The 14,923-nt window shown below is 40.3% G+C and overlaps 1 protein-coding gene across 1 annotated transcript; it reads left to right on the plus strand.

The window, feature by feature from the left end:
• Positions 1–6,250: 6,250 nt before the first annotated feature.
• LOC118771534 (highly reducing polyketide synthase SAT13-like) lies at positions 6,251–14,679 on the plus strand. The gene is made up of 6 exons (XM_036519541.1): positions 6,251–6,308; positions 6,696–6,849; positions 7,918–8,078; positions 8,209–8,415; positions 8,832–9,013; positions 9,130–14,679. Exons 1-6 carry the CDS (start codon positions 6,251–6,253, stop codon positions 14,677–14,679), a joined length of 6,312 nt encoding a protein of 2,103 aa, XP_036375434.1.
• The last annotated feature ends 244 nt before the right edge of the window (positions 14,680–14,923 follow it).

Raw genomic sequence — 14,923 nt, forward strand, 5'->3', positions numbered from 1 at the left:
TAACATCAATATAAAACAAAAAATATTTGTTGTGAAATACTGCAGACCCAGACTTTATGTTCTGTTGGGTTGTAGTGAAGGGCGAGAGCAGTCAGCCCACCTGGCCTCGAACCCAGGTCTACGGGGTACCAACCATGTGACTGACCGCGACGCCAAAGAGCCAGGCTCGTTGTTATGGCAGTCAGAGCGCATACTCAACCATAGTGATGGCACTCCGTCACATGGGTTTTGGTGATTTTTTTTGATGTGGTAAAAACTGTTAAAATGACCCTAAAGCAAATTCACCAACAGGTATAATGTAAAGTGACTGATGTACAATAAATTATTTTTGAGTGCTCTTTTTTTGGTACTGCCCTTTGCTTTCAATAAATGTCAGTCATATTATGTAGCAGTTTTCAATAAAACTTAAATTTGGCTCAGTATCATCATTTACTGTGTTCTTATCCGGTTTCAAAGTCTTGTCAGGACCCGGCAATATAATGACATTAATTATGTTACCTCAAAGATGAAATAACAAAGAACATAAGCCTAACGCAATTAGGTCAAAGGATGAGGGTGTGCCAATCCATCAGGGATCAAGGGTAATATTTGGTATTTGGCTCAATAATCTGTAAGTTGACTCTACAAAATCAACATACTCTGTCTTCGTATAGAAATAATTCCTCAGTTGAATAGGTGATTTAAATTTTTAGGTGACATTGAAGATGGTGTCAATAATCTAGAAATGATATTCCTGGGAGACATACTGTTCATTAGTACATCAAATGGTGAAAATGCTTTACTAACATTTTGACTGCCTGTGAACCTGATAGCCCAACTAAAAGTGTCACCACACATACAAAATATGAAATGACAACACAAAGAACCCTCCTCTCTACTCAGTGAATTGCTCTCAATGTTCGGACTCCTCAAAAACACCTTTCTGACCTCTCTTACAGCACCGTAGCAAAAAAAAAAAAGAGAGACTATACTCATCTGTTAGTATTGTTGTGAAACATTTTCCCTAACTCACTTGGTCAGCCTACTGAATAACTTTTTAAGCTTGGACCAACATTCTCTCTCACTCAAAAACTCAACATAATCATTACAAAACCCATTACGTATTTACCTTAATCAACAAAGACTTAATAGCTCATCCCTTTAACTCTCAGAAAGATATAAATAATAGTAACATAGTCATATTGTAAATATTGCAATCATCAACTTGATAACCCCCCACTTTCATATAAATGCCAATTATATTTCATTTGGAAAGACTGTACATACAATACATGTTTTGTAATATTCTCTGCAAATACTAACAGGATTGTCTGTTTTTTCTTTATTTTTACATGTGCACTTATCAGGCCTGACAGGGCCAAACTCTACGTCTTGGGAGGGTAACTAGAAATGGGAAACAATCAATCAAAAAATATATTTTACAGAACAGGATTGTTGCATGGAAATACTCAATGTAAATATTAATTCAGTTTCCAAGACTGAACTGTGGTTGTGGACCAAACTGTGACCTGCAGTGAGTGACTCAATTTTGAGATGTTACACCCTTATCTGACTTTTCCCACATGACTGATCTATAGGGTGTGACTAGAAATGATTAATTACTAAGCATTTTTTACACAACAGTTCAACAGTTAAATCCTGGAGAAATTACAAGTCTGGGGAATTTTGCAAGAATCCTGTTTCATTCTCATTAAAGGTCTTCACGGGCCTGGAACTCAAACTTTGAAACGTTAACATTAACTTTAACTTGGGACCTGGCCCAAACCCATGGGGGGGTTGCAAAAACATAACATTAATATCTGTTGTCAAAACTATGAAAATTTTTATTCATATTACATCCGTCCTTGCAAGTGGCATACGGTTCAATATGAATTCAGTTTCCAACAATGAACTTATTTGGATTCAGTGAAGTCAATTTTGGACGTGTTCCTGGCATACACCGAACTGTGATCTTCAGTAAATTACTCAACTTCTGCTATTTTTAAACAAGGAACCATGAGGCCAGTTTGTTGTGGTGGGCTCTTGCTTGACCCTTTGAGGTGTTACACCCTTATTTAACAAGAAATGGGAAATGATTAATCACTAAATATATTTTACAGAACAGGATTGTTGCAATATTGGAGAAAATACAAGTCTGGGGGATTTTGGAAGGATCTTGTTTCGTTCATATCAAAGGTCTGCACGGGCCTGGAACTGAAATTTTGACCACGCCTGCTCACTTCAAAACCTGAGCTGAACTCCAGAAAATAGTCTGGGGGAATTTTGGTGTGAACTTTGGTGTGATGTTTTGCATGCCATCTTGAGATATTACCCTAAGTTGAATTTACCCTACCAAAAGAAAAAAAAAAACCCAGACAAAGCTAAAGGGATTGTGAGAAAGCGTGACAAAGTAGCTGGAAATGATTAATCACTAAATATATTTTAGAGAACAAGACAATTTACCTCAATGCACTTGTCAGCAATTAAGTTCAGACAAAAATTATGGGGAAATTCAGAAGAAACTTGTTTTGTTTACATTAACGGTTGCCATGTGCCTGAAATTGAAACCACAGGCTGACTCGACTGGGGCACTATCTGAATCGAGCCTGGCCCAAGGATAAATTTATCTGTTTCCCAACCTGGACCAAACCCACTGTAAAACACTGGTATGAAAACGCTAGCAATTTACCAAACCGGTGACCGTTAATAATGAAACAGAATCAAGATCACATTCAGCAGCTTATGTATATCAAAATCTTACCAAACCCTCTCCTTTTGGTAAAACTTAATAAAAAATTCATTCCCTTTGGATACATGTCATTCGTTCAGAAAGAGATTTTAGCCCATGTGTATTCAGGTCTTTACATCCAGAAATGCTGAGCCTGACCCAACCTGAACCCAGCGCTATGATGCAATTATAGGCGTGAACCTGATATGTTTCTTCAGGTCCGCGTGGGTTTGGGTTGAGCCGCAGGGCTTCAATTCACACGGTACCACCAACAGGGTGGCTACCGTTAAAGTCATAGGCTTGCACAATAGCATGTGAATCAGGCTGTACATGCAACATGACATCTTGCATAGCTTAGGTGCGCACACACCCTTTCAGGGATCCCCGAGCCTTTGATGCAACAGTATATCCAATATCCAGTTGTTCCATGAGGCTCAAGTCTTGTAGTTAGGGTATGCAAGATGCAGCACAACTGCCATTCTCAACTCACAAACACATCATCTGTACTGTAAGTTGCATGATGCTGTGTTTTTCTGCCGGAATTTTGTCTTCTTAAGATGAACCTGCATAAAGCACAGTAAGCGAGGTCCAAAAACTTCATTAATAGCGTAGTGAAGCTGACTTTAATGTCTGTTTCTGATTTTATCCATTTCTCTCTTCGCACCAAATCAGAGAGATTGCAGGAATTCTTCACCCATGTCTGTGTGTGCACAAACAGACCCTTCCAAACAGAGGTCCTCTGTTGCTAAAATAAATGGTGGAAAAAGCTATTCAATTGTCACTAAGTTGAGTATCAGTAACTAATACTGTCCTTTAATGACAACAAATTGTACTATTGGCAATTTGAACATAATATAATAATAATAATAATAATAATAATAATAATATGATACAACTTATAAAACCTTAAGAGGAACCATGTTCAAGATAATGTGGACAACTACAATTTGAGTTTTGAGTCCAGTTGCTTAAACATTACACTACACTGCAGCCTTGTTGCATACAACAGTTAGAGTATTATTTTGCACACCTGCATCACATTTGCACCCATCAAATTTTTTTTTTAAATCATTTTTTGAGCAATCATGAAAAATGAGACTTGTGTATTAAATAACATGAATTCAGTTCACATGAACTTCTCCATTTCAGAATATTTGTTCAAAAACACAAACATGAATAAAGTACAAAGAAAATACTAATAATAGTCAACATTGAAGCGGAGTAAGTCCATGTCATATAGTGTGCAACCCTTATGCCTCCTGCTTTCGTTTGTCTTGATCTGGGACAAATGCACTTGGCACATTACTGATCTGGACTTGCAGCTGATGATTTTATTTTAAAATAATCAAGCAGTCCTGCATCCAGTTTCAAATCTGCTTTAAATTGATTCTAACCTAATACGTTCAGATGCAAGCACCTGGAGCATCAAATGAGTGCTGTAAAACACTCTGTTAGCCAATCTAAGATTATGTGGCATTATCTCTTTCTGTTCCTCTATCTGCTTTGCATATTCAAGTTTCCTTTTCCAGTGAATTCAGTAATTGCTCTTCCTGATAAAAACAAATTTCTGTCCTGTCTGCAGTTTCTGGATGCTAAGCTTAGCATTTAAAGCTTTTTTTAAAAGTTCCAGAATCACACCCTAAGCAATTTAGCTCCAACAACTTTTCATCCATTAACCAAAATGCAGGTTACTTACTGGACATCAGACCACAGCTGTATTCTTAAGACCCCAAGTAACTAAATTCGGGCTTGCTTATTACCTATTACTCTAATATCTGGTAAATGTGAGAGTTTACTTTTGTTTAAACTGCTGAAATATTTTAACATTGTCCCATAAAAACTTTCAAAGATTTTAATGTCATTTCATTATCACCTGAATACTCCTGAATACCTGACAACCAGTTACCTATGAATGAACTATTCTGTATTCTGTAATTGTGTGCTGGATTTAACATTTTCATAACTCCCAGTAGGGTTGCCAATTGGAAAGACAGGAACATGTATTGAGCACCAGTATAGCTTGCTGGTGCACTGAAATTTATTGGGGACCAACCTGTACAAAAATGCCTAATTTCACAAATGAGAGAGTGAGTGGGGACAAACAGATTATTCATCAAAACAAAGAATTGCCAAGACAGTTCCTGTTCCTTATACAGACTTTGTATAAATAGAGGCTGAATTTGCAGTGGGCAACTAGAGATGAATCCATCTGGAGGAAGACAACAGTGCTGATTTTCTCCTCAGAAGTTGAATTCATGGTAACTATAAAATGAAATTTTTACTACTTTAAAATGATATTTGTATGTATTAGAGCTGTCAGTTGCTTATTAATCAATAGATTTACTGAAATTTTATATATATATATATATATATATATATAGATATATATATATAGATATATATATATATATATAATTTCTTGAATATGCTAGACAACTTATCAACATATCCAACTTGACTTAACCAACACATCCCTAAAGTTTTATTTCCACATTGCAAATACACCAGTAAACTTTCAAGATAATATGAAAGAGTCATACTAATGCCTATCCTATTCCACACAGAATGAAACATCTGCAGGTGTCAGTTTTTAATTCTGTAAGATAAAAATGCAAGAAATTATGGAAATGGCCCACTAACCAAAAGCTTAGGAAGTTTAAATATCTGCTGGGGCAGTATAGAATCACATCCACCCAGGATGATTTCTCTCTTATGAGCAGTTCATTTTGGACAAACATGTTCCAATGAATTGGGGTGGCAGTGTAACTTATTAAAGCATAAAATAACATTTCTAAAACTTTTTTGTTGGGTATCTATGATAATTGGTGCCTTGGTGCCGTGGTGCCTAGCTGGTTTGCAGTTGTTTTCATGATGACATCAGCTTAACTATTCACAGAATCTTGCAGAACGTAGGCTGAGGAATGGCTAATTTCTCAGATGCATTTCTTTCATTGGTTTTCATAATACTCAAGAAGCCAGTGTTTTCATAGTGTATCTGTTAATGTTGACATGTTGACTGGGATCAAGGTACGCAAGATACACAACTTTTTCCCTGAATATTTTACATTCTTAAATAATAAATAAAAGATGCTCTAGATTCAATTTCAATGTCTTTTTCATTAATTACATACCACTGTCACTGAGCACTGTATCACATGTTGTGAGCCTAAATTGATGCATAAGCAGATGTCTTAATTCTTATAACCAGACTTGAAATGTTAGTACAGGAATGATTCTGCTGCGCTGTTTTTGATCAATATATGTGAATTTTGTATCAGTATTTCCTATAAGTGGACTGCATGTTAGAACAGCCATTTTTTCCTATCACATACAAAAATAAAGTATAAGCACAACATGTACAGCATGTACTCAAACAGCATGTTTCATCTTTGTGAACAGCTCTGGGATTTGATATACATGTTTATGTTAACATTTAAGACTGCTTTCAAAATTGTTATGTACTGGAAGCTGAAAATTATTATTGTTTCTAAGAAAGTGCAATAATTCTTTCTTTTCTAGCATTTGATGTGATCACCAACCAATATGGAGGACCCAGAGAAAGAGATAGCGGTTGTAGGCATTGGGTGTTCTTTCCCAGGAGGTAAACCCTGTTGCAAACAAAAGTTGCATTTTTTTAGCTGCAAAATTTAAAAATGTACAAGCACTTTGTTGGTTAAATATATAAAAACATATTTAACAAAATGGAAAAGGCAAAATTAGTTGATGCTTTCTCCAGCTGAATGATGAAGATCCATGAGAGAGATTTGGCTTTGACTTGTATCCTGAAATAATAAAAAAGTGGCTTCTATTTTTCATTTCACAATGCAAGCCACAGCAAACTTTCTACCATGATTCACTTCCCCTTAATCCAAAGTGCACCACTTTGATACTACCAAATATATAATACTTCTCCTTAAACACTGCAGCCCTTCTTAGCTGTCTTTCTTTGTTCCTGAATGATAATGATACTGGCATTTTGTCATCACAGGGGAAGGCCTTGACAATTTCTGGAAGGTTCTGTTGGAGGGAAAAACCTGCACAGTCCAGATTCCAGAGGAGAGGTTTGACTGTGGGTACTGGTACGACCCTGATGACAGCAAGCCTGGGAAAACATACACTTCGAAGGCTGCTCTCATCAACGGGTTAGACATCTTTCACTTGAGATAACACTGCCACTTTAACTAAATCGAGCATGCTTAAGTGACATAATTGCAGAGGGATTACATTTTAATGTAACCCAATTTTATCCACAAACCTTACCCATCTTTTTTTCTAGTCTGCTACAAAAACAGAATGCCTTCAGATATAACGGATGAAACCAGTTTTTGATGTGTCTTTATGGTGTCACAACAAATTGTGTTCTTACTAATGAACACTCATGTAAAGTTCTGCTACAGTATTGATTTGGGTTGAGCTGCATGAGAAAATCAGCAAGAATTAGATGTCTGCATCATGCTGGTAATCCAAGTGATATACTGCAACTGTCTATTTAAAGTGGGATCTGTACAATAGGATGTAAAATGGAATACCGAAATAAGGAAAAAACTGGCATTATGGCAGTGCTTCAGGCTCATTAGAGTTGAATCACTTTAATTTGATCCAATTTAATTTAAACACAAATTTTGAATTAATTTGCTCCTGAGTGGCTTAGTCAGTTAAGGTGATTGTTCTGAGTGCAGGCTGAGCCATGTGACCCAGGTTTCGTCTTCCTATACGTGACATCATCTGACAATGAGCAGGACCCCACAGTAGGGGGAGCAAATTGGCTTTATTCCACCAGGGTAGCGGGTCGGTCAGCAAGGTGCATGCCAGCAGGGCCTGCTCATCTCGCTGTCTGCACATATCCTGCAACCTGACACATGTCTGTGAGTCACTCACATGGCATCAAGGAGATCCCTATCCTTTGGTTCTGCTTCCTGGTGTACCATGGGACATGTAGTGCTGGAAACAGTCACTGGATTGATGGTGCATTTCAGTTTGCAAATATAGGCATAATTCACTACAGTGTTATGAGGAAATCACGAGCAATTTAATGTTAACGACAGTTAAATTAAGGATCTTTTTTAAGTCAAGAAACCAAACAATTCGGTAATATGTCTAAAGGGAGGAACTGCGTTAAAAAATCTTCCACATAACATACATTTTTCATCATAACTTTCATCCCTTTAAGGGACACTACTGCCCATTCATTCCTCTGTCTTATTTCTCAGACTGAATGACTTTGACAACAAGTTCTTTGGAATCACTGATGAAGAGGCAGCTGAGATGGACCCCCAGCAAAAGCTCCTGTTGGAGTGTACTTACAGAGCACTGGAGAACGCTGGGATACCTTTTGAGAAGGCCAGTGGAACCAAAACAGGGGTGTTCCTGGGTAATCATTCACGAACTTACAATATCCGATCAAAGCATAGTGTTTAACCACACCAAGTCAATAATTTATTTTAAACCTAAATAAATGAACAACTTATGACATGACTTACTCTTCACATCTTCTGTTGTAGGTATGATGAACAGAGATTATGAACTTATACACGTCCGGTACAACCCCAGGACAATAAGCCACTCTAGTGGAACTGGGACAGCCATGAGTATAGCAGCTAACAGGATCTCCTACACTTTCAACTTCTCTGGGCCGTCACTAGTCCTTGACTGTGCTTGCTCGTCTTCACTAGTGGCCCTGCATCTTGCCTGCCAGGCTATAAGACAAGGTATTCACCAGATCAGAATATTAACATATATTATGTAATATTTTCTTCTATTTCCATATGGATGTTGTTGTTAGTTGGGGAGGGGGTCCTTAAATACTGAACAAAAATGCTGCTAAATGCTGAGACTTATTAAATGGTGGTTTGAATTAGATTTTATTTCTTTTATTTTCACTGAGTTTGAAACAAAACCTGGTATAATCAAGATATCAAACAAGTAAATTGTGGAAAGAAACTAAAAATTCCTACATATTCTTTCATTTGTGGGTGTTTTATTACATCTGCATATATTTATCCTGCCATTCATCATATTTATAATTTTGTTCGTCAATATTGTATCTAAGACTGAACATCCCAAATACAAGTGATGAGACGTGAAGAGAAATATTCTATCCTGTTTTGATTGTTTGCATTTCCAGGAGACTGTGAGATGGCAGTGTGTGGAGGTGTGAGTTGCATCCTGGAACCACGGTTGTTTGTCGCTCTCAGTAAAGCAAAAATGCTCTCACCTGAAGGCATCAGCAAGCCTTTTTCCAGTAGAGCTGATGGCTACGGGAGAGGGGAAGGATGTGGGATCGTCTTGGTTAAGCCTCTGAAAAAAGTAAGACGGCACTCCAAGAATCTTCTTCCTTGGACGCTAGCGGGTCCTACCACCTCCATGGGATGTGGCATTGTGACATCACACTAATACACGTCACCTATTGCTTCTCTTAATAGGCTCTGCAGGACGCTGACCACGTGTGGGGCATCATACGAAGTACTGCAGTCAATCAAGATGGCCGCTCCGTCACTCCTATCACCAGGCCATCCATGGTCCAGCAGGAGGAACTGCTTCGCAGCATTTATGCAACGCATGTCGATCCATCACATGTCCAGTATGTGGAGGCTCACGGGACTGGAACTCCAGCAGGGGATCCCACAGAAGCAAGCAGCATATCCAAAGTCATCGCCAAAGCAAGAACCCCGGGATCCAAAATGCTGCGCATGGGCTCTGTGAAAGGTAACATCGGACACACAGAGTCAGCCGCCGGGGTGGCGGGACTCATAAAGGTACTTCTGATGATGCACCATGAAACTATTGTCCCATCGCTTTTCTATTCCGAAGACAGTGCAAGCATTGATGCCAAAGGCCTCTGTGTAAAGGTTCCCACCACTGTAGAGAAGTGGGAAAAAAGTGGTCCATTTGGAAGGGTTGCAGGCATCAATAACTTTGGCTTTGGGGGTACAAATTCACATGCTGTTGTCAGTCAGTACACGCAGACAGATGTTTCTAAATCAAATACTGGGGAATCACAGGCGATGTTTGTACTCTCTGCAATGACAGAGAAATCACTGACAATGATGATTGAGGACACAGCTAAAATCATTAGAATGGGTACTTCAGTGAGTCTGCAAAATCTGGTGTACACATCTGCATGTAAGAGAAGCCACTCAAAGCATAGATACAGAAAAGCTTTCCATGCGTCCACTTTGAGCAAGTTAGAGGCTCAGCTTACATCTGCACTGAACAAAAAGATTACGCCATCAAGGTTAGACCCCAGGCTAATTTTTGTGTTTTGTGGAAATGGACTTACCTACAAAGGCATGTGCAAGCAGCTGTTGAGGGAGGAACTTGTTTTCAGAGAAAAGGTAAAGGAGATTGATGGCCTCTTCCAAAAGTACGGTGGAAAAAGTATCTTGCAGAAGTTAGAAGACACCAGTGACAATGACAGCCTCTCTAAACCAGACGTTGCCCAACCAATGCTCTTCGCTATTCAGGTATCTATTGATAGCCTTCTAAAGCACTGGGGTATCAAACCAGATGCCATAGTTGGACATTCTGTGGGTGAGGTGGCTGCTGCCCATTGCTCTGGTCTGTTGTCCCTTGAGGATGCTGTGAAGGTGATCTACTTCCGCAGTACTTTGCAAAGCAAGGCCACTGGTGGGAAAATGCTTGTTGTCAGCAACATGGAGGTGTCAGAAGTTGTACAGCTCCTGTCTGCATATTCAGGAAAGCTCTGCCTAGCTGCCACAAACAGCCCCCAGTCCTGCACCATATCTGGTGATGCAAATGCTGTAGATAAACTTCATCAACATCTGAAAACTTCCCACAACAGCAGCAATCTGTTCATCCGCGTTTTGGATGTTCCTGCTGCTTACCACAGCCACTTCATGGATCCCATTCTGGGTGAAATACAGCACACTATAGGTATCTTGAAAGAGCATGAAATGCAGGCAGAGCTGTTCTCAACAGTGACAGGAAAGATGCTGTCTAAAGGGGACTTCAGTACAGGCAAATACTGGGCGAGAAATATTCGAGAGCAAGTAGCATTTGAACAAGCTGTGAGGTCGTCAGTGACAGAGAAGAAGAATGTGGTCTTTGTAGAGATAGGTCCGAGGAGGGCCCTGCAGAGGTACATCATGGAGATACTAGGAGATGACACCCTAGTGCTGCCCTCTGTACAGCCATACAGAGACCACGAGACAATGTTAACAGTTGTGTCCAGACTCTTTGAGCTGGGGGTTCAAGTAAACTGGGATCAGTTTTACATGGGGCGTAAAGCACCTCCAACACCTTTTCCGAGGTATCAATTTGACAAAACAAGGAAGGATGTCTTCCATGTGGAAACACAGACGACCTTTGAGAACAGTCACCCTGTGCTCTCCCCGACGGGTCAAAATGACAAGGAATTCATTTGCAAACTTTCCTCTGATTCAACATCATATTTGCATGAGCACAAAAACAATGGCGTTGCGATAATCCCCGGAGCGTTCTATGTTGAATTAGGCTTTGCGTCCTTCCTTGCACAGGCAAAACCAAAAGTCCCACTCAGCTCAGTACAGCTGAGCATCAGTTTCCAAAGCCCGCATGTTCTGAACCAGAATTCACCAAAAATTAAAGTGCAGCTGGTTGCAGAAGACACCGAGACAAAGTTTAAAATATATTCACCCTCAGCGATCTATGCATCAGGAAAGGTCGAATGCAAGCCAGGAACATCAGCTGAGGAGCAATCCATCTCACTTAACGACGTTTACAAAAGGTGCACTGCCATTGTGAAAGCTGAAACACTGTACAAAAATCTCAGCACAGGAGGGTTTCAGTATGGTTCAGTCTTCAAAAATGTCGAAGTTGTGTACTGTGGAGAAGAGTGCAATGAAGCTGTCTCCCAAGTGAAGGTTCCAGGGGAAGTACTGAATCAGTTACATGACTACTGCATTCACCCTGTCGTTTTAGATTATTTCATGCAGATTGTATCTGTCATTGGTGCACACAAATACTTGTCGCGACCTGGGTACCCGTCATCCATAGGCAAAATGACAATCTTAAAGCCTCTGCAGGAAGAAATGGTCATTTATGTGCGGGCAGCAGACATGGGGCCTGACCACGTTGAGGTGTGTGGCTGTTTCACAGACAAAGCGGGCCATGTTTTAGTTGAGCTTACGCACGTGAGAACTTCCTACTTAAAAAGAGCATCTGTCACCGATGATTGTTTCTTTCACAATGAAGTGAGTATCGCTTCTGAGGAGATCAATGACAGGAAGAAACCCAAGGCTTTAGTCTTTGCAGACCAGCGGGGAGTGTGGAAAGCTTTGCAGCAGCACTTACACCCAGAGTCTATTTACATTCCTCACAGAGATGTGAGAGAGTTGTCAGGAAATGGCACCTCCGATTTCCTGTCAAAATTTAATATGCCAGGTGACAGGAAGTACGAGGAGGTTTTGTTCATGTGGGGGATTCAGGACCTTCATGCAGAGGAAAGCAGTGAGGTCTTGGACTACATGGTTAGCTTTTGTGAGCTTTTCCGTCAAATTGTTCTCAAGCTGAGGGAGGACAGGTTTCCATATCTCATCAGAACCATAACTTACGAGTCGACAGAGAAGACAGTGGATCAAATCAGGCCGGGTTTTGTACTTTCCGGTATGGCAAGAGCTTGTGCAGCAGAGGCTGAAGGTCTTTCGTTTCAGTTGATTGATATTGCCTCTTTTTCACCTAACGACCTCAGAGCACTGGGGGAGGTTATTCACTCCTACCCTTGCAAGAAATATCCAGAAGTCACGATAAGCAGTGGACAGATTTACAAGACTACCTTTGCTAAAACCACCCTAAAAATCTTTGATAGCCCTGAGAAAAAAGATCTCTCTACAGCATCGGAATGTTTCAAGCTACAGACCGCCAACCCTTACAGAATGACGAGCTTGTCTGCTATTTCTTCCTGTGATACCAAGACTCAACTTGAGACACAAGCAGTGGAGGTACAGGTGAACAAGATTTGTGTTCACTCCTCAGATTATTTTCCCGTCAGTGTCTCTGATCTAAACCTTGGACCGACGATGTACTGGCGCAAACATGTGTCTCAGAACCACACACTTTTATCTCTTGACTTCTGTGGCACTGTCACAGCTGTGGGTAGGGATGTGAAGAGACTGAAAGTAGGGGATCAGATTGTGTCATGCTATCCCACGCCTGCATCCTCCAAGGTCACGGTTCCTGAAGTTGCATGCTATGAAGCAAAGAGCTTTCCATTTCTTACAGATGTGCCGTGTGTGTCCTTCTTTGTACTGGCATGGGAACTCTTCCACCATACCTTACCCAAAGAAACTCAAAAGGGAAATCTGGCCTTCATTTCCTCTGCAGCTGATTCATGTTTGCTGAAAGTCTTGCTGTTAGCGGCAAAGAAATCGGGTTGGATACCTACAGTTGAAACACGGTGTGGTAGACTGCTAGAAAACTCAAATAACTGTGATGTGTTTGTCCTTTTGCCTCCTTTTGATGAATCTTCTGTTACTGCAGCAGCGAGTGTTTCCTCTGCAAAACACATTGTGGTAATCTGTGACAACCAAGCACCAGCTTCTCTCTCACAAAATATTCTGAGAAATGCAAATGAAAATGCTGCCATTCACACTATTCAAATGAGTAATGTTTTCCAAAAAGCGTACCTCAAAAATCAGAGAACAATGATTGATCGCTGGTTGACGTCAATGCATTTGGAAAAGTCATCCTTAGCTCAAGAAAGCACGACCTTTCAAAAAATGACAACCAGAGACTCTGAGGCCAAGTCATCTGAAGAGTCTGAATCGTACTTCAGCTCAAAGACCACATCTTTAATTGTGCTGGATGGTGCTGAAAAGAACAAGATGTCTGACATCCCAGTACTTGAGAATCAGACACAGATCTTCCAGAAAAATGCCATTTACATAGTTACAGGGGGTCTTTCTGGCCTGGGGTTTGAAACAGTGAAGTTCATTGCTCGACGAGGCGGAGGACACATTGTCATTTTTTCAAGAAGGCCACCTACACCTGATATGCAAATAGAGATGGATAACCAAAACATTTTACATGGGGCGTTAGTCATCAGCTTGCAATGTGAGATTTCAAAAATCGATCAGGTTTTGGAAGCCTTTTCTGTCATTGGACAGAGATTTCCCTCCTGTGCAGTAAAAGGGGTGTTCCACAGTGCAGTCGTCCTGCACGACGGATTACTCGAAACTCTTGACATGTCACTCTTTGAAAAAGTGATGAAGCCAAAAATTCAAGGGGCTTTGAATCTGCATCATGCAACAAAAGAATACAAGTTAGACTACTTTGTGTGCTACTCCTCCATTTCTTCATGCATCGGCAATGCCTCTCAAACAAACTACGGTTCAGCAAATTCATTTCTGGACATGTTTTGCCACTACCGACGAAATCGTGGACTTGCTGGGCAGTCCATCAATTGGGGGCCTTTGAATGTGGGTCTTCTCTTGGATAAGGCTGAGTTCCATACCTTTTTGGCGTCAAAGGGGCTGATGACAATGGAGCTATCAGACATCCATGAATGTCTTGAAAAGTGTCTGCGGCAAAACGATCCCCAGCAAATTGTGTGCAAGTTTAACTATAGAACCATGCGCAACCATGTCCTCTCTCACAACAGTGCCCTAGCTACACGGTTACATGAAGTGGTGAAAAAAGGAATCATGAGCGCAAATGAAACAGACCCCCTCAACCAGCCCCAGATGCAATCTCTTGACAATTCTGTCTCCTCACTACAAGAATATGTCAGATCTGTGCTCTGTGAACTTAGCAACGTAGAAACAGAAAAGGACGAGCTAATTCTTGACACTGCTCTCACTGCATTTGGCATCGACTCAATGTTAGCTATGACCCTTCAGAACCGAATCTTCCTAGACAGGGGTGTGAAAGTTCCTCTTGTGAGAATACTTGACCCAAACAGCACACTTTCCACCTTAGTGTCAGTTCTGAAGGAGAGCGGGGAGGCAGGTGTTCCAACTGAGGATCTAAGCACCTGAGAGTGGGTACATGCCGAGTCATTGTTTTCTGTGTATGGTTTGACTTTTTGGTGCTGTTTAAGCAATCATTAACTTTGGACCAATTGTGAGATCAGTAATGCTTCTCTGTTTGCAATTTAAAGTTTTCCCTAAAAAACGACAAGATGCTGATTTGTTCATTTCTCTTTTTTTAAAGCTTAAAGTAGGAGTAAATCTATAGTAATTAGTTCTTGAAATGAGTGTCCACAAAATAAGAGATCATAGT

The sequence above is a fragment of the Megalops cyprinoides genome, chromosome 24 (assembly GCF_013368585.1).
Source record: "Megalops cyprinoides isolate fMegCyp1 chromosome 24, fMegCyp1.pri, whole genome shotgun sequence".
NCBI classification, from domain to species: Eukaryota; Metazoa; Chordata; class Actinopteri; order Elopiformes; family Megalopidae; genus Megalops; species Megalops cyprinoides.